Source organism: Schistocerca cancellata, chromosome 6 (genome assembly GCF_023864275.1).
Source record: "Schistocerca cancellata isolate TAMUIC-IGC-003103 chromosome 6, iqSchCanc2.1, whole genome shotgun sequence".
Lineage (NCBI taxonomy): Eukaryota > Metazoa > Arthropoda > Insecta > Orthoptera > Acrididae > Schistocerca > Schistocerca cancellata.
Window position 1 is genome coordinate 246,530,324 of NC_064631.1, and position 21,649 is coordinate 246,551,972.

Below are 21,649 nucleotides of genomic sequence, written 5' to 3' on the forward strand. Positions count from 1 at the left end.
ATTTGCAGTATGAAGTTGTTATGGTACAGTATTTGTATAATTGTTACGTTAGCACTCTGCAGTCCCATGTTTCTAGCTATCTTACAAAGGTCTGTGTTGATCTGTTCCTTAAAGAGTTATGTTGCCATGTTTTGAGTGTGCATTGTAGTGAAAGAAAGTGGTTGTTTCAATGGACAAAAAGTTGAAAACACTGAGCAGAACAGACAAAGGAGCACTGCTGAAAAATGGAGCTGCAGAATATGGTATAGAGATATTAACTGTGTCAGACTGGAAGAAGAAATGGAAAAAATTGAAGATTTCTGCTTGAAAAAGATGACTAAAACCAGTTTGCAGAATCTCCATACAATGAAGAAAAGAAAAATGAAACACTGGATGAAACATTTTCTCCCAAAATAAAAGGTGCATATACTGTAGTACATATTAAAGTTTTTTGCGTTTACTATAATATTTTGAGATTATCTGGATATTTGGTAATCTAGATGATATTCAGTCCTATCTAGTCAGGATATATGAAGTTCTTTTGCACTGAGGTTTTTTTTTTTTTCTCAGTTTATTTTTAGTAATTGTGGTCAGCTTGAATTTTTGCTTTTCAATCCATGCCTAAGGGAAACTTAGGACAGCACAGAGAGCCATGGAGAGATCAGTGCTGGGCTATCCAAGAAAGGACAGGAAAAGGGCAGATGACATCCGGTCTGTGACGAAGGTTAATGACATCTTAGAGAGAGTAGGTTCCTTGAAATGGCAGTGGGCTGGCCACGTCACAAGAAGAAAAGACAACAGATGGACGAAGCTAGTACTGGAGTGGAGTCCGAGAGAGCACCGGAGGCCTAGAGGAAGACCACCAGACAGATGGGACAAAGACATCAAGAAGATCGCTGGTAACATCTGGCAGAGAACTGCCCAAGACCGTCCCACTTGGAGAAGACTTCTGAAAGCCTACCTGAATCCACGACTTGAAGAGCCCACATCATTTAATGATTGAATTGGCTGATGATGATGATGATGATGACGAATCCATGCCACCTACATATGATACCTTCTGGCTTGAACACCAAGTTCCCTCAATTTCGAGGGTGCCAACATAACCTTCAGGTAAAAATCATCCTGGCCTCAGTCTCCACTACTGCATGTCCTCCAACCACTACTGAGTGAGTTCCCATTCCATTTCCTTCCATCCTTCCCCCAACAGTGTCCTCTTCCCTTTGCCCCTCACAATGCATGTATTTTGAGGTTTATGCACTTATCTCAATACTGTTTGCTTATTAGCCCTATTATAGTTTACATACCTTCCTGCCTGGGAGGCCACTCATTCCTGGAAGACCAAAATCTCCTGGGAAGCCTCGCTGTCCTTTTAATCCCGGTAAGCCTGGCTGGCCCGCAAGTCCTGCCTCACCTCTTACACCCTTCAGTCCAGGTATGCCTGAAGGTCCAGGATCACCAGAATCTCCAACTATACCCTTCACACTGAAAGAAAGAGATTTGTATACTTAATTTGTTTTTCTAACATTTATTTAATTTCATTCATTTGGACCATTAACAGCCCACATTCAAACTTGCATGAGCTACACACATTTCATTGTAATTTTTGATCACTAGATTTCAGACAGTATGTCATAGATTGCAAGAAAGAAACTCTGCTCTAATCAAGATTGAGAGTAAATTTTGCCCTGAAATCTTTGTCTGGCTTCTACATTAATACTCTGGAAGACACCTTTCAGAGGGAACTGGGTGATACCAGTATTATTCATCCTCACTCTATGCATGTACATCAAACAGTGAAAAACAATCAATGATATTATGCTCTCATTTTATATTTTACACTATTATACAATTTATTTATTGGGTAATGAAACATGTTCTTTGAATCTTTTGTGAATGTAAGCTCTTATAAATTCAAAAGTAGTTAATTGACTAATGCATAATATTTCTGATGCAGTTTGTTTTGCTAGATTTTATTGAAAATGTTTGTAACTGTCTCAAATCAACCAGATAGATTACTCATAAATTATACAGCTCTTTCTTAAACTTTCACAATATTTCAAGCAGTCTAACCAGTAAGAATCTCAAGCAGATGAGCAATACTCAAATAAAAGTCAAATTAATGTCTCATTAGTAACCTTTTTGTAGATAAGCTACATCTTCTAAAATGTTTTCCAATTATTCCAGTGCAGAATTTAGTTAACACTTAATAGTTTCACCTTGCACTGTCCTTATTTGTCTGATGCCAATAATTAAAGTGATACATTGCCAATGCTGTATTAAAAATTTCTGGGCTTTTAATTTATGTGTTTTCTTATATTTGAGTTTAGCTGTCTGTTGCTGCGCTTACTCTTTATCTTCTATAACTACTTATGAAAGTCTCAAAAATCCCTAAATGAAATTAAAATGAGGGTGTATGTCATATTACAGAGGAACAGAGGAGGAAATGTTTTTACAAGTTATTATGTGTCTTAACTTCCGCTAGTAATAAATACTGAGATGAAATTTATGTACTAATAGGTAGCTGTGCACTCCAGACTCATCAAGGTAAAGAGAGAGGAAAAAAAAAAAAAAAAAAAAAAAAGAACGGTAAGAGAAAATAAGAATGGGAAGTACCTCAACAACTGACATTCTGAAGGCATTTCTTACCTGCCACCAGGTGCTCCTGGGTCACCCCTGAAGCCTTTAGGACCAGTCTGCCCAGGGCGACCATCCATGCCTGGTAGACCTTGGATACCAGGTCGTCCTCTAGCACCAGGTAAACCTAAATTTTAACAATGAAATGAAGCAAAGTAACCATCATCCACCATCACACTCAATTACAACATGAGAGCTGCAGTCCATATTTCCTATGTAAAATGGCTATTCAAAAAGCAAGGTCTGATCGGTCTCAAAATGGAAACCACAGTGAAAACCAAAAATGTATTATTTGCAACAGCTAGCTACATCTTCCAGCTACTTCTCTACATAGTCGCTATCCAACTGAAACATTTGTCATAGCATTGTACCAACTTTCTAGTACCCTCATCATAGAAGGCAGCCACCTGTGCTTTCTGCCAAATCTCTACACCAATCTGCAGCTTGTTTCCTGTGCCAAAATATTGTCTTCATAGCCAGCAGTTCATGTGTGCAGAGATGAAAATCAGAGTGAACTAAGTCTGGGCTGTAGATGGGTCATCAAGCACTTCTCATCAAAAATGCTGCAGGAGTGCCCTCATTGCCCCTGCAATGTGTGGCCAAAAAATTGTCATGAAGAACAAAATGCATGATAGTTATGATGGGTAGGCTGCATGAAATCAGACAAAATTTCTCACAGGCATTCATACCTGGTGGGTGCCATTACTTTCCAGGCTTCTTTTACATGCTCACTGTGCACTCAGAACTGAAAATAGTTCTGTGACGTGATCGACAGGCATGCTAGAGACACTGACCAACAAATCTATGCTAAGCTTCATCCTGTGGTTTCCATTTCACACTTGACTGGACCTTACTTTCTGAATAGCTCTCACATGAGTCACAGTCAGCAAAATATCAAATTATAAATGATAATTGAGAGGACTTGAAAAGTGATGAGGGTATACGCTGCACAAAAAATAAAATTAATTACTGTTGCATGTTTGAGCTTTGAGTGTTTATTAGAGTACAAAAAATATCTGATAGCTCAACAATATTCTCTCTGTCATTCCACTACTCATCACTTCATTGTTATGGTGATTCATACTTTGTCCTCATATTTTTGTTTATTTCCATTCTATTTGGAATTTAGAAGTTACTATGACTAAAATATATTGAGTGGGTGGTCCACGGTCCCCCCTCCCCCAAGCTCCTGCAATACAAATTAATAATCTGCAAATATAATACAGTGTTTCTATTTCTGCTCATTATCCACTGTAATACCTCAGACTCTTGCGAGTTCTACTTCTTTGGGACTTGTTTCATCCCCCTCTAAATCCATGCATTCTCTTTGTTTCTGAATATTGCATACACAGTCAATTTCAGATTTATAAACAATTCATTTCCTAAGAGTGGTGACATTTGCGGAAATATATGCTCTTCTCTCGAGCTATTCCACATTTTGGTCATGGTTCAGTGTTGTCATGTCATCTGTATACATTATTTTCTACTCTTTCTCTTAAACAGCTATATAGTTAACAAGGGGGTAGCCCTATTACTGAACCCTGTGCCACTCCTTATTTGATACCTTTGGCTTCTGACTGGTATGAATTCCCTACTTATACATACTGTTTTCTGTTGCTTAAGTATTATTATATCACTTTCCTGCTTGTCCTTGAATGCCATAGTCTTCCTATTTTTGTATCAGTATTTCATGGTCAACAATCTTAAATGCTTTGGAGAGATCCAGGAACATTGCTGATACAACTTTTTTTTCATGTAAGGACTGTATATCGTATTCTATCAGACTGGCAATTGCTGATTCTGTAAACTTACTCTTTCTGGAACCATACTGTAATGGTACAAGCATGACAAGTATGTTGCAGGAGGTATAGTCATATTTTGGGATAAGATAGGAAGCATCATTCAAAGAAAAGCAGTCTAGTAAACATGGGTTCTAAAATTCATATCTTAGAGCTGAGAACACTTGTTTAGTACTAGAGATGTATATCACAGCAACAGAGATGAACAAGTGCTCATAGCTCTTAAGGTATGCATTTTATAGCCCATGTTTATTAAACTTTTTTGTCTCAAATGGTCATTCTTGTCATATTCCTGAATATTGACCATTCCTCCTGGAACACACCGCATTTGTCCAAATAGTCAACTAATCTTTTATACATCAGCATTTCCAGGAGTTTTGAGAAACCTGTTATCAGAAAAGCCGGCCCGTAACTGTCCGTACCAGATAGGGTTGATAGAAGAGATAGAGAAGATCCAACGGAGAAGCACACTTTGTTACAGGATCATTTAATAATCACAAAAGCATTACAGAGATGATAGATAAACTCCAGTGGAAGACTTCGCAGGAGAGACGTTCAGGAGTGCGGTACGGGCTTTTGTTGAAGTTTCGAGAACATACCTTCACGGAGGAATCAAGTGGTATATTGCTCCCTCCTATGTATACCTCGCGAGGAGACCATGAGGATAAAATCACACAGAGGCATACCGACAACCTTTCTTTCCACAAACAATACGAGACTGGAATAGAAGTGAGAACCGATAGAGGTACTCAAAGTACCCTCCACCACACACCGTCAGCAGGGTTGCGGAGTATGGATGTAGATGTAGATGTAGATGTAGTTGGGGTCATTCTCATCCCCTTTCTTGTACACTGACACCACCCTGCCTATTTCCAGTTTTTCTGGAAAAATTCCATCTCTGAAAGAGCTGTTTGCTATGTCCAGCAATGGTGTGATTATTTTCTCACTTACCATCTTTATTATGTAATTCGATGTTTCATCATCACCAACTGATTTCTTGAACTTCAGTTCCCTTACAGTTTTCATCAGTTCATCTTCTATGTAGTAATCACTAAGTAAGTCTCCTATTTCTCTACCATCTGTAACCACTGTGTTGTCTATCTTCACTGACGTGATCTCTGTTAGTTTGATCCATCTTTTTCCTTTCATTCAACATTAATTACATTACAAACTGATTTTATTTTATTTTTTGAGTTTATTATGGTTGTGTTAATTGCTCTTGCTTCTATCCACCTTATTTTTTTCTGTACTTCTTTTATAATACTTCATAGTTTTCAGCTTTGCCCAACTGTCTCAGGTCCTGCAACTTTCTACAATGTTGTACTATTTTACTGGTAATCCACTGTGTTTGACCCTGCAGCTTTTCTTTTCTCATTTCTTTGGGGGATGCTACATTAAAATGATATTTAATTGTTGTAATAAGTGTGTAATACTTTTCATTTACATTCTGTGCCTGTAGATTTTCATTCCAGATTTCCCTACTCAATATTGTTCTAAAGATGTTAATATTTTGCAGATTTCTTGGTTGTTTGTTTTGTGTTTTATACTATATCGTTACTTCTGCAGAAGCAGACCATCTGTCCACTGATGATCAGATATTTCTGTTTGAACTACCTGTGACTCATAGTTACATCTGCTAATATTAGTGATGATGTTGCCAATAATGGTCTGACTTTGATAAGTCACATTTGTTGGTGCAAATATTGTTGCCTCCATGCTATACTGTATTAACAATTCTTCAAATTCTTGTTTTGTTTTTGACCCTTCTCTCCTGTCAGTGCTGAAGTCTCCACATACAACAATGTTTCTCTTCGTATTCATTTTTAGTGAGTTACAATATTAGGAAAGTTGCCACTCACCATATAGCTGAGATGCTAAATTGCAAATTGGCACAACAAAAAGACCTCAGCAAAAATGGCTGGGGTGGAAGGAAGAGGAATAGTATGGTAGGGGTGGTGGACAGTGTAATGCTGCAGGTTAGACAGAGGGCAGGGGAGAGGTAGGGAGAGGAGGGTGGGGGGAAGTAGTGGAAAAGGAGAGAAGTAAAAAGACTGGGTGTGATGGTGGAATGATGGCTGTGTAGTGCTGGAATGGGAACAGGGAAGGGGCTGGATGAGTGAGGACAGTTACTAACAAAGGTTGAGGCCAGGAGGGTTACGGGATCATAGAATGTATTGCACGGAAAGTTCCCAACTGTGCAATTCAGAAGAGCTGGTGTTGGTGAGAAAGATCTGCTGTGAAGCAGTCACTGGAATGAAGGATGTCATTTTTGGCAGCGTGCTCAGGAACAGGATGGTCCACTTGTTTCTTGGCCAAAGTTTGTTGGTGGCTATTCATGTGGACAGACAGCCTGTTGGTTGCCATGCCCACATAGAATGCAGCACAGTGTTTGCAGCTTAGCTTGTAGTTCACATGACTGGTTTCACAGGTAGCCCTGCCTTTGATGGGATAGGTGATATTTGTGACCGAACTGGAGTAGGTGGTGGTGGGAGGATGTATGCGACAGGTCTTGCATCTAGTTCTATTACAGGGGTATGGCCATGAGGTAAGGGTTTGGGAGCAGGGGTTATGTAAGGATGGATGAATATATTGTAGGTTCAGTGGACGGTGGGGGTGAGAAGGATAGTGGGCAGGACATTTCTCATTTCAGGGCACGATGAGAGGTAGTTGAACCCTGGCAGAGAATGTCACTCAGTTGCTCCAGTCCTGGGTAGTACTGAGTTATGAGGAGAATGCTCCTCTGTGGCTGGATGGTGGGATTTTGGGAGGTGGTGGGAGACTGGAAATATAAGGCACGGGAGATTTGTTTTTGTACAAGGTTGGGAGGATAATTGCAGTCCATAAAGGCTTCAGTGGGACCCTCAGTATATTTTGAGAGGGACCACTCACAACTGCAGGTGGGATGACCACAGGTGGTTAGACTGTATGGAAGGGACTTCTTGGTATGGAACAGGTGGCAGCTGTCAAAATGAAGATACTTGTGGTAGTTAGTAGGTTTGATATAAACGGAGGTACTGATGTAGTCATCTTTGATGCGGAGGTCAACATCTAGGAAGGTGGCTTGTTGGAATCCGTAGGACCAGGTTAAGCAAATGGGGAAGAAGTAGTTGAGGTTCTGGGGGAATGTGGATTGGATGCCCTCATCCTCAATCCAGATTGCAAAGATGTCATCACTGAACCTGAACCAGGTGAGATGTTTATGATTCTGGGAGTTTATGAAGGATTCCTCTAGATGGCCCACGAAAAGATTGGCAAAGGATGGTGCCATGTGGGTGCCCATACCTGTACCGCAGATTTGTTTGTAAGTAATGCCTTCAAAGGAGAAGTAATTATGGGTTAGAATATAGTTGGTCATGGTGACTAGGAAGGAGGTTGTTGGTTTGGAATCCGTCAGACACTGGGAAAATTAGTGTTCAATAGTGGTAAGGCCATGGGCATTAGAGATGTTTGTGTAAACATAGGTGGCATCAATAGTGATGAGAAAGGCACTGTGTGGTAAAGGGACAGGAATTGTGGAGAGTCAGTGGAGGAAATGGTTGGTATCTTTTATAGAGGAGGGCAGGTTACAGGTAATAGGTTGAAGGTGTTGGTCTACGAAGCAGAGATTCTCTCAGTAACTGGTTACAATGGAGTGTCCTGGGTGGCTAGGTTTATGGACTTTACAAAGCATGTAGAAGGTAGGAGTGCGAAGAGTGGTAGGGCTGACTAGAGAGATGGACTTTGGGGAGAGGTTCTGGGGTGACCCGAAGTATTTGAGGAGTGACTGAAGATCCGGCTGGATTTCTGAAATGTGGTCACTGTGGCAAGATTTGTAGGTGGAAGTACCTGACAGCTGGCAGAGTCCTTCCACCAGGTAATCCTTGTGGTTCAAAACAACAGTGGTGTAGCCTTTGTCAGCAGGTAGGATTATAAGGTCGGGATCAGTTCTTAGATGGTGGACTGCGGTTCTTTCTGTGGATGTAAGGTTGGTTTGCATGTTGAGGGATTTGGGGAATGATGTTGAGGCAAGGTTTGAGGTTAAGAAGTTCTGGAAAGTTAACAGGGGTGATTTGGGGGCAGTGGGAGTGGATCACGGGTGGATGGTGGAGTGAACTGGTTAGGCAGGGTTGAATATTGGTCTTTGGTTGAGTCTGATTGGTAGGGTCAGTGGCAAAGAAGTGTTTCCACTGTAGGGACCAGGAGAGAAGGTCTTTAACAAGTCCTGCATGATTTAATTTGGGAGTGGGACAAAAGGTGAGGCCTTTTGAAAGGACTGATATTTCTGTGTGGCTAAGGCTTCTGGAGGAAAGGTTCATTACTGTGTTATGGGTCATTTTAGGTTCTTGATTCTGTGTGGTGGTGGTGGGAGGAGTTTTGGAAAGTGGGGTAAGTGTAGTAGGTCTGGGAGACAGGGTTTGTTAGATATGAGGGGACGTGGGGGAGGTTTGTATTTTATTGTACAGATGATGGACAGTGGTACTCCAAGGTGGGAGTAGGAAGTGAGCAGGGTGGCATTGCGCATGTTGCTCAAGTTCCTGCAAAGCAGGAGTTTCAATGTGTGTTATGGGTTCAAGGAATTTGGGATTGCACAGCAGGAGAATTTTGTGGTGGAGTCTTTTTGTGACAGTCTTTTTGTTGTGCCTATCAGTGACTCAGCATCTTCACTATATAGGGAGTGGCAACTTCCCTTTTCATAATATTGTTACATTCCATGCTGGATTTTCCACTGTTTGATTTTTAGTAAGTTAGCTTGCTTTTTTCCCAGAAAGATGCTAATCTCACCACCTGGTGGTCTGTACACATAAAACATTCTGGATCTGTCTCTAAACCAGAAATTTCAGAGTTTTTTTTTTTTCTCTAGTTACGGTTAGTTTTGCTGTTAACAGTCTTTAGGAGCTCTCCTGTTTTAATCCATACAGAATCTCCACCACCTTTATGTTCACAATTGTAGCAACTGTCAAAGCTATAGTTGTTTATTGTCAGATTCTCTATCTTGCTTTCAGTTAGCCCACATTCACAGATGCTTAATATGTCTGGTTGTATTTCAGTCAGGAGTTCTTCTGCTTCCAGTTTATTGTTACCAGTGTATTTGATATTTTGATGCAGTACTTATATGTAATATCTCTTTTGCTGACATTCATGTTGTGAATTTTATTCTGAAAGCATATTCTGTAGTGCCTCCTTTTTTGTGTGGCACTTACATTTTGCTGTTTCATTTAGAGCATCTGATTTCTCATCCCCATCAACCCATATAAGTTCCCCTGGCTTCTAATAATTTTTCAGATTGTGAACATTCCTCTAGGTGTTATAGATCCCAGTTTATTTAAAGGCACATCATACTTTTCAAGGCAGTTTTCTCACAGAAATTTGTTTGAGTCTTTGAACTGTGATGGCACAATTTATTTTGTAGATATATTTGTCACTCACCATCATTCTTTTTTATGACTCTGCTAACTATCAGCCAGAATCTCACACAGACATTCTTTGTTGAATGAATCATGTTTCTTGTCTCATTAATAATTTCTTCTTCACTGCTGCTTAAAAAATTAATTCCAACGTACCACAAAGACATCTCTATAATTTAGTTTGGTTACATAATCTGTTTGTGCAGTCACTTGTCTTGCATTTACCAAAATTTTAAAACGTTTTCCCATTGTTGCATTCTAATGCCAGACTGCACATTGTTTTTTCAGTTGGGGACAGTGATATTTTTCAGCCAATTACTAGAAACTCAGTTTTGTTCCCTTGCATAGCTCCAGTTTCTTCTTTCCTTCTACTTTATGTCACCACCATCCATTTATATTTATCTACAGCTTTTTGACTGGCTGAGTTTGTTGTGAGATCAACAGAATGTTGTTTTTAAAGTTTGTATGCGTACACATATTTTTGTGGTCTTGCTGGTTTTCTGTTTGATGTATTACACACACCCAGGACTGCTTTTCTGCTATTAAACTATTATTCTCTTTATTTATAGTCAATATTTTAGTTTTTAATGTCTCATATCTATGATACTAGAAAAAAGATGTTTCCCTCTTATAGATTAAAATTCTATAACAAATTCCACAGTACATTGCTATGAAAATTCATAACAAACTGAAAGGAAAAAAGCATAGCAATACACTTAAGTGCATAATTACATACAAACTGACTCTGTGATGACAAAGTTTTCTGTACTATTCTCATTTATTGCCTTTATACTACATAGTATATTGTCATATGCCATTTTACCTCCTTTTCCAAACATGTCTATATTTTTATGATTTTTATCAAACAATGGAAAACCCAGGATGGAATGTAACAGTAGTTTTATGATTTCTACTGAGCATCTTCCTTTTTCTCCCATCACTGTTTTCCTATCTTTGGAAGTTGAAAATAAATCTTATCTCCTTTCCCTCATATTCAAATGTCTTCGGTCCGTATCCTTTTTGCTAATTTATGACGTACCCACTTCCCAAAATATTACCAGTTAGTCAGGACTTCATATACATACTTCACACTTCATTAATTGTTTATCAGTTCTCTTTTTACTTCGCATGTAAGGGTCCTATGTCACTTTATGCACAGTCTCTTCCCATACTATACTGTTATTCCTTATTGTGAAAGAGGGGACAGATCAAAAACCTGTTATGTATTGTTAATGTTGGATTTCTGAGCTATGTTAAGTGTAATGTAGTTTAAAACTAAAATAGTTAAAATCAAATACACTGTTCATCTTAAAAAAAGCTAAACCAAGAAGGGCCAAACCAATCCACTCTGAACTGGATAGGTACATTGCACACCATCAGCTATGCCAATGCGTAGTCGGCTATGCACATAAAAATTGTGGCTGGGGCCATGACGGCATGTTCATTGGTTGACATAACAGGGCCCAAACAGCCATGCCAGCAAGTACAACAGCTGGTAGCATCACTAGAGCATCACCAGAATGTGCACTATGCCCAGGTCACAGTTCAACACCAGGCTACCCAGTTAGATGAGTTCAAAAGGGTCACATAGTGGGACTGTGGGAGGCAGGGTGGTCCTATTGTAATAATGCATGCCACATAGTTGTATGGATATTACTGTTGGCTGCTGTTGCTGGGCAATGTATACTGGAGGGCATGCATGCATGACATGTAGGATGTGGACGTCTGCCAAGCACCATAACGAGGGAGGACCAACAGATTGTCCACCACATGTGAACAGAACTGACAGTAATTATTGCATACATTCAGCAGACTCTCCTGCCTTCTATGCAACATCCTACAATTGCTAGTACCTTTGGCAGGCGGCTACATGTCACAGGGATCGCAGCACACCAATCATTACAAGACCTGACACTCATACCCATACAGCATTATACCAGGCTCTCAGAGTATCAGCTGCAATGCATATAGGGCCCTGCAGACTGGCAGCAGAACATCTTTTGTCATGACTCCCACTTCTCCCTAGTAGGCAATGATCATCAGGTCCTTATCTGGAGGAGCAGTGGAGATTGCAACAAAGAGTGGTTTGTGGTCTCACATCACATGTGCCACCAGCCTGATATGACAGTGTGAGGACCAATATTCTATGGTGCCATTCAACATTAGTGTTCCTAATGGGCTCTGTGATAGTCGCGTGGTATATGGCAGAGATTCTGCAATCGGTGGCTCTGCCATTCATGAATGCCCATGCCCAGGCCCTATTTCAGCAGAACAATGCTCATGCTCATACTGCTGCCACCTCTGGAGCGTGCCTTGCAGCTGTGGATACTCTGCCATGGCCAACCACATCACCCCTCTCCCCACAGTTGAGAATGTGTGGAATGCCATGGAGCATGTATCAGGACTCCATCTCCAGCCACCAATCTACAGGAACTGCATGCTCAGGTGCAAGCATCATGCGATAGAGTACCGCATGGGTGTCATAATATGTACAACTCCATGCCACAACATGTGAATACTTGTATTCATGATGGGGACCTGATGTTACACTGACACATATGTTTCATGGCCATGTATTGCAATAAAAGTTGGTCCTTCAAAATTGAAAGTGTAATCATTTCGAATGTATGATACATCTACCTGTCTGCCAACTATCATCATAATCTACCTCATCCTTCTGAATGCAATTTTTTTTTTAATCACCATCAGTGTTAACTTCCAAACCAACCATGAAATCAGGAGCTTATGGAAGCAGTCTATCAAATTCATGGGAATATTTGAATAAAAAATTATCATGTTTTTCACACGTAAACTACTTGGTAAACAAGTTAAGCAGTCTTCCATTCACAATGATGCTACTGTTTTCTACTCTGAGTCTGTTGTAAGATATTACATCATCTTTTAGGAGAAAGCAACTAGTGTAAATGTAGTATTATTACTACAAGAAACTATATAAAAAAATTCAGAATTATTTATGGGAAACAGAATTGAACATGTGTATGATACTAGAAACAAAACAATTTTCATATGATTATAGATTAAAACTTGTTCTCAGATTCCACAGTACGTCACTATGAAAATTTATAATGATCTGAACGGGTCAGTGGAAGAAAGCGCTAACCCACAAGATTGTATTTGGAGTTACAACATATTACATATTAAGCAAAATCTAAAAAACCAGAACATAAACAGGATGGCCCCCTCGTACGCCAACCTATTCATGGGTCGCTTAGAGGAGGCCTTCTTGGTTACCCAGGCCTGCCAACCCAAAGTTTGGTACAGATTTATTGATGACATTTTCATAATCTGGACTCACAGTGAAGAAGAACTCCAGAATTTCCTCTCCAACCTCAACTCCTTTGGTTCCATCAGATTCACCTGGTCCTACTCTAAACCCCATGCCACTTTCCTTGATGTTGACCTCCACCTGTCCAATGGCCAGCTTCACATGTCCGTCCAAATCAAACCCACCAATGAGCAACAGTACCTCCAGTATGACAGCTGCCACCCATTCCACATCAAACGGTCCCTTCCCTACAGCCTAGGTCTTCGTAGCAAACGAATCTGTTCCAGTCCGGAATCCTTGAACCATTACACCAACAACCTGAAAACATCTTTCGCATCCCGTAACTACCCTCCTGACCTGGTACAGAAGCAAATAACCAGAGCCACTTCCTCATCTCCTCAAACCCGGAACCTCCCACAGAAGAACCCCAAAAGTGCCCCACTTGTGACAGGATACTTTCCGGGACTGGATCAGATTCTGAATGTGGCTCTCCAGCAGGGATACGACTTCCTCAAATTCTGCCCTGAAATGAGATCCATCCTTAATGAAATCCTCCCCACTCCACCTAGAGTGTCTTTCCGCCGTCCACCTAACCTTCGTAACCTCTTAGTTCATCCCTATGAAATCCCCAAACCACCTTCCCTACCCTCTGGCTCCTACCCTTGTAACCACCCCCGGTGTAAAACCTGTCCCATGCACCCTCCCACCATCACATACTCCAGTCCTGTAACCCGGAGGGTGTACACGATCAAAGGCAGAGCCACGTGTGAAAGCACCCACGTGATTTACCAACTGACCTGTCTACACTGTGAAGCCTTCTATGTGGGAATGACCGACACAGGCAGACAGTGTTTGTTGGTAATGAGGATCACCCTGTGGCTAAACATGCCTTGGTGCACGGCCAGCACATCTTGGCACAGTGTTACACCGTCCGGGTTATCTGGATACTTCCCACTAACACCAACCTGTCAGAACTCCGGAGATGGGAACTTGCCCTTCAGCATATCCTCTCTTCCCACTATCCGCCAGGCCTCAATCTCCGCTAATTTCTAATTTCAATTTGCCGCCGCTCATACCTCACCTGTCTTTCAACATCTTTGCCTCTGTACTTCCGCCTCGACTGACATCTCTGCCCAAACTCTTTGCCTTTACAAATGTCTGCTTGTGTCTGTGTATGTGCAGATGGATATGTGTGTGTGCAAGTGTATACCTGTCCTTTTTTCCCTCTAAGGTAAGTCTTTCCGCTCCCAGGATTGGAATGACTCCTTACCCTCTCCCTTAAAACCTACATCCTTTTGTCTTTCCCTCTCCTTCTCTCTTTCCTGACGAAGCAACTGTTTGTTGCGAAAGCTTGAATTTTGTGTGTATGTTTGTGTTTCTATCGACCTGCCAGCGCTTTTGTTTGGTAAGTCTCATCATCTTTCTTTTTAGATATATTTTTCCCACGTGGAATGTTTCCCTCTATTATATTCATATCATTAATTTGAACCCAACAATTACGTTTGTTATTGTCACTGTTACATTTCGAAATCTTTTCTGCCGTCTTATTTCCTCCTTCTGTTTTTGCCAGTATTTGTATTCACCTTCTGCTTTTTACCGTAATCCACTATACAATTTTATCCCGCCGATATATGCTCAATAATACGTAACCCACTTCCAAACCAAAAAAAAAAAAAAAAATTCCGCTTTCAACACTACCGCTGCTATAAAATCCACCGTTTCTAGTTCACAAACAGTTCCTTTCAGCTATTAAACAACCTTTTCGGCTAGTTTTAATAACTTGTACCTTTATTCCCATTTCCGTTTTTCTCACATCACCGATCATTTTTAGCCGCTTCCCACAGGTTTTAACGTCATTATTTCTTCATCAGACAATTGTTAGCCTCATTTCCATAATCTTCCACCACCAAACCACTCCTCTTAATACATCCTCACGTAGTTTTTTCGAAATTTTCCCGAATTTCTCCACCCTTTAACGTGTTTTGGCGGCAAAACAACCACCTAACCTTTATGCACATCGTTATCTACCTACACAAGTTCACCACAGGATCAACATAGCCCAGCTCTAACCAACACTTTTTTGCCTTTTTTCACACCAGATCTCCATTTGCTTTCTAGTTCACCTTTATCTATCCCCATATATTTTTATATTTATTTTCATTTTCATTTCAGCCTCATGTTATACTTTCCACCTTCTAGTACCATGTCACCCTCACAACACCTCCACAACGACCCCATTAAGTTTTATTTACATTCCCTCCGCAAACATGCCTTCGCCCTAGCCAGATTACACTCCCATATTTTATTTTCTCAGGCTTGTCTGACATTTGGCATCACCCCCAAAGGCCTCACACTTAAAGTTCCCATCTCTGGCTGCCATCCTTCTTTCCATCAGTCCCTATACCAGTTCCAAACTGAACAATCCATTGCCCTCACCCACCTAATCCTTCACCTACACATCCACTCAGCCAATCAACACACCCGTCAACTCCTATCCTTAATAAAAGTCCTCAATCTTTCCTCTCTCACATCCACACCGGCTGTTCAGAGCATCCTCCTACAGGCGAACCGCAAATTAGAACAGCATGCCACCCTCCACCTTAAAAAACTATCCAATCTCCTGGTTTCCCACCTCCGGAAAGGCAACTCACTCACCCTTCACAACCTTCCCAGCAAACCTCAACCTCCTCTCATTGCACACAAACCCAGTCTCTCCCATCTACTCAATCTCCCACTTCCAGCTCCACTCCCTCCAAAACCTCAAAATTCCAATCAACACAATCTGGAACCACAACACCCCAATTCAGTAGTTAACCTTTCCTCCAAACCTCTCTCCCAATCCGAAACCTCTGTCCTATCCAAAGGCCTCACCTTCAGCCCCACTCCCAGATTTAACCAAACAGCCCTCGTCAAAGATTTACTATCCTACACCCATACTCTCTGCTGGAAATATCACTTTGCCCCGAAGAAAAATTATCCTAATCCTACTCCTAATGATCCAACTCCCCAAGACACTATCCAAATTGGACCCTGCCTGGAAAAGTTCCATCCTCCGTCACAGCGGGACCCACCTCCTCTTCCTCAAAATCACCCTCTACTAACCTTGCAGGAATTTCTGACTTCCAGCCTTGCCTCTCAATCCTTCTTAAAAAACCTTAATCCTACTCCCAACATCTCCACTGCTGAAGCCCAGGCTATCCATGATCTGAAGGCTGACCGATCCATCGTCATTCTTCCGGCGGACAAGGGTTCCACAACTGTGGTACTTGATCGTCGGGAGTATGTGGCTGAGGGACTGCGTCAGCTTTCAGACAACACTACTTACAAAGTTTGCCAAGGTAATCCCATTCCTGATGTCCAGGCGGAGCTTCAAGGAATCCTCAGAACCTTAGGCCCCCTACAAAACCTTTCACCTGACTCCATCAACCTCCTGACCCCACCAACACCCCACACCCCTACCTTCTACCTTCATCCTAAAATTCACAAACCCAATCATCCCGGCCGTCCCATTGTAGCTGGTTACCAAGCCGCCACAGAACGCATCTCTGCCTACGTAGATCAACACCTTCAACCCATTACATGCAGTCTCCCATCCTTCATCAAAGACACCAACCACTTTCTCGAACGCCTGGAATCCCTACCCAGTCTGTTACCCCCGGAAACCATCCTTGTAACCATTGATGTCACTTCCTTATACACAAATATTCCGCATGTCCAGGGCCTCGCTGCGATGGAGCACTTCCTTTCACGCCGATCACCTGCCACCCTACCTAAAACCTCTTTCCTCATTACCTTAGCCAGCTTCATCCTGACCCACAACTTCTTCACTTTCGAAGGCCAGACATACCAACAATTAAAGGGAACAGCCATGGGTACCAGGATGGCCCCCTCGTACACCAACCTATTCATGGGTCGCTTAGAGGAGGCCTTCTTGGTTACCCAGGCCTGCCAACCCAAAGTTTGGTACAGATTTATTGATGACATTTTCATGATCTGGACTCACAGTGAAGAAGAACTCCAGAATTTCCTCTCCAACCTCAACTCCTTTGGTTCCATCAGATTCACCTGGTCCTACTCTAAATCCCATGCCACTTTCCTTGATGTTGACCTCCACCTGTCCAATGGCCAGATTCACATGTCCGTCCACATCAAACCCACCAACGAGCAACAGTACCTCCATTATGACAGCTGCCACCCATTCCACATCAAACGGTCCCTTCCCTACAGCCTAGGTCTTCGTAGCAAACGAATCTGTTCCAGTCCGGAATCCTTGAACCATTACACCAACAACCTGAAAACATCTTTCGCATCCCGTAACTACCCTCCCGACCTGGTACAGAAGCAAATAACCAGAGCCACTTCCTCATCTCCTCAAACCCGGAACCTCCCACAGAAGAACCCCAAAAGTGCCCCACTTGTGACAGGATACTTTCCGGGACTGGATCAGATTCTGAATGTGGCTCTCCAGCAGGGATACGACTTCCTCAAATCCTGCCCTGAAATGAGATCCATCCTTAATGAAATCCTCCCCACTCCACCTAGAGTGTCTTTCCGCCGTCCACCTAACCTTCGTAACCTCTTAGTTCATCCCTATGAAATCCCCAAACCACCTTCCCTACCCTCTGGCTCCTACCCTTGTAACCACCCCCGGTGTAAAACCTGTCCCATGCACCCTCCCACCATCACATACTCCAGTCCTGTAACCCGGAGGGTGTACACGATCAAAGGCAGAGCCACGTGTGAAAGCACCCACGTGATTTACCAACTGACCTGCCTACAATGTGAAGCCTTCTATGTGGGAATGACCGACACAGGCAGACAGTGTTTGTTGGTAATGAGGATCACCCTGTGGCTAAACATGCCTTGGTGCACGGCCAGCACATCTTGGCACAGTGTTACACCGTCCGGGTTATCTGGATACTTCCCACTAACACCAACCTGTCAGAACTCCGGAGATGGGAACTTGCCCTTCAGCATATCCTCTCTTCCCACTATCCGCCAGGCCTCAATCTCCGCTAATTTCTAATTTCAATTTGCCGCCGCTCATACCTCACCTGTCTTTCAACAACATCTTTGCCTCTGTACTTCCGCCTCGACTGACATCTCTGCCCAAACTCTTTGCCTTTACAAATGTCTGCTTGTGTCTGTGTATGTGCAGATGGATATGTGTGTGTGCGAGTGTATACCTGTCCCTTTTTCCCCCTAAGGTAAGTCTTTCCGCTCCCAGGATTGGAATGACTCCTTACCCTCTCCCTTAAAACCCACATCCTTTCGTCTTTCCCTCTCCTTCCCTCTTTCCTGACGAAGCAACTGTTTGTTGTGAAAGCTTGAATTTTGTGTGTATGTCTGTGTTTCTATCGACCTGCCAGCGCTTTTGTTTGGTAAGTCTCATCATCTTTCTTTTTAGATATATTTTGCCCACGTGGAATGTTTCCCTCTATTATATTCAGAACATAAACAAAATAAGACAAAACAGTTTGTACATTATGCATTACTATCTTAACGGTGCATTTTGTGATACTTGTTACCAGCACATGTTGAAACTGAAAACACATCCATTGGCATGGCCAGACTAATACTTACTAAATTGAGGGTTAGGACTTTCTTCTGCTGATCCCTTCAGCCAAAAGGGAAAATGTCCACAGTATGGAAAAATTACATGCTACTCTTGTGCAAAAATGTTATTCAGCTGTGGCATTTTTAAATGATGGAAGAGCTACCTCTGTAGAATAATGTGATAAACATGTATTGGTGGTCACAAATTAAAATTAATTTCAGTCTTTTGTGCTATGCTGGTGTCTAAAATAAGTCCCCTATATTGAAGAATCTCTTTAACATTAAATCAATGACTTAACTTTGTATATAATGAGAAAAAGAATTTCTGAGTCTATTAGCAGCAACATTACATCTGTTTCAAATAATACATTATACAAAAATGCTATAACAAATTCCTAACACATAACTTATGATCCACCTTTTCAATCAATATATATTATCAAATTATTAGAGTGAAACTTTTTAGATATATTTTTCCTGCTTATTCCACTGTACTATTTTCCTGTTCTCACTGAAGAATAAGCTTCCTGTTTTTCTGACTTAACTGGCTGAAGTTTATCTTTATCTTTTTTAATGTAATACAGTGGAGGGATCTGAATTTTACTGGATCCAACATACAAAGTTATGTCTCTACGTGTATGAATCATAATAATTTACTATCTGCATTGTTACAGTTAGCATTCCTTACTATAGTAATACAGCTCTTAAGAAAGTGACAAACAATGGAGTTCTTACCTGGAGCACCTGAGTATCCCTTTGGTCCCATTATAGAGAGACCTGGTACTCCTGAGATACCCTTAGGTCCATCAAGCCCATATTCTCCAGGTGCACCTTTTTGCCCAGGGCGTCCAGGTTTTCCTGGAAGGCCATTAAGGCCACCTCTACCTTTCTGACCTTGTTCAGCACCAACACCAGGGAGTCCTAAAAATTTGAAGAACTATTTGTTAAGTTTTACATTGCATGTGAAAAATAACATAAAAAATTGATGCAGTATCTACCAGCATGTTATGAAGAACATAAACATTAATCAAAGATGACATTCATAAAGTGCTCTACAAATTAAAGGCAGAGTTTCTGCAGAAATATTTTTATTTGTAGATTCTTGAAGATTTTTGCAGCTTGGACATATGTACATTTCTATGTGTAATGCTGGCATGCCCTTTCTTTTGTTATTTGGTTGACATATGTCATACAAATGAACTTCAAAATCTTTACTGGACAGGTGATGCTATGTATAAACTTAATGGTTTCTAAAATACAGGTATATTGAACACACAATATATAGAAATTGTGAAACATATTTTTTGTAGTCTAAAGAGAGAGGGAGAGAGAGAGAGAAAGAGATAGAGAGAGAGAGAGAGAGAGAGAGAGAGAGAGAGGAGAGAGATCTTTCTTATTAATTTAGTAATCCTTTTCAGCATTATAAATATTTCTCAGTGCAGTGAAATGCATAATAAACACATTTAAATGTTTCTACATTATATACTCTTGATATGTATGTTAAATGCATATCACATGCCATTTAACCATTTTATTAGTATTTCCTTGTAGCTGTTTGACTTTGGTGTGTTATCTATTGACACTCCAAGAAACTTAGTGATTGTCTCTTATTATATTGTAACACTGTCAACGAGAACTTGTTCTGTCATTGATGGTGATTATTGCAAAGAGTGGAAATTCATGAAGACATTTTTATTTTTATTTGGTAATAGTATGTATATTTTCAACCAGATAATGAATTTTTGGTTGTTGTCAGTTATTACATTCTGTAACAATGGATTGGAATGGCTAGCATGAATAATAGTGGAATAATATGCAATGTTTTCTCCCAGACTGATACAAATGTTATTAGATGAATCAATACTAATAATACAGAAGAGGAGACCAAGAGTAGAATGCTGAAGGGCACTCTAACTGAAAGATTGCTTTGTGGACAAAACCGTTTTGCCAAAACATGTACTAACTGCTATATTCTGCATCCTGCCAGAGAGTTATGATACAAACTAATCACAATATGTGATCTCTCAGGTTCATATGTTTCTTTACCACCATACTGAAACAGCTTTTGCATAAGATCATGATAAAGTAGATCAAACATTTATGCAAGGACCAGGAATATTGCCACTGTATACAGCTTTGGTGCTCTGGAGCAACTCTGAGCAATGAAAAGCTGCTGAGGTACTAATTGAATTGAATGTGGAAGTCAAGCACCAATATTTGTAAAATAATTATTGCAGATTTCACACATTTGTTTTTGATTCAAAATTATAGTTTCTTCATAATTAACACCTTATATTAACTCCTTACCAGGCTTCTTGGCAACTGAGTGACTACTCAGGCTGACAAGAAAGAGGAGAGATCAAAAGTGTGTGGAAACTGGGACGAATTACGATATATTGGGTATGCAGAGAGTGAGGATGTAATGAGAGGCATGATAGAGATGGCTCTCAGTGGCAGTGGTAAAATGAGGACTGAATGATATTGGGCGTTAAGGGGGTACTGATCAACAACTGATGTACAGTTGTTGGTGTCACAGGTCACTGCACATTCCTGGACAGGCTGGGCAAGATATTGTTTGTCTGTAAATGCTCTGGCAAAGTTACCAAAATATTTGGTTAACTCAACTACACACTGCAGATGCAGTGCCCATAGGTGTAAAGGCTGCAAGAAAGGGACATTTTAATTTTGGCAGTGTGATTGCTGTCAATTCAGACTTTTAAGGATATTAAATAAGTCAAGAAATACACACAGGCAGAGTTTTCAGAAATTATCTGTATCAATGATAACCATCATTATAAGTAAAGCTATTATGTAAATAGCAGAAAAGCCACACTTTGAAAATAATGCTTCCTTTCCAATTATAGCATACAGTTGTTGTTTGTTTATTACCATCTGCTTAATATTCACACGAGTACGCTGACAACTCATTACACCATTACTGACATAATGTAAGAGTTGAAACCTGCTAACAAATAATAATGTTTCTTGTTAGCTACTACAAGAAACAT

General features: G+C 40.9%; 1 protein-coding gene across 1 annotated transcript in view; it reads right to left on the reverse strand.

The window, feature by feature from the left end:
- LOC126191497 (collagen alpha-1(IV) chain-like) overlaps positions 1–21,649 on the reverse strand; it is a 594,967-nt gene that overhangs the window by 62,132 nt on the left and 511,186 nt on the right. The window contains exons 26-28 of the mRNA XM_049932389.1: positions 19,377–19,562; positions 2,629–2,743; positions 1,287–1,464 (exon numbers count right to left, since the gene is read on the reverse strand). Coding sequence (XP_049788346.1) covers positions 1,287–1,464; positions 2,629–2,743; positions 19,377–19,562 — 479 coding nt within the window. The remainder of the gene's footprint in view (positions 1–1,286; positions 1,465–2,628; positions 2,744–19,376; positions 19,563–21,649) is intronic.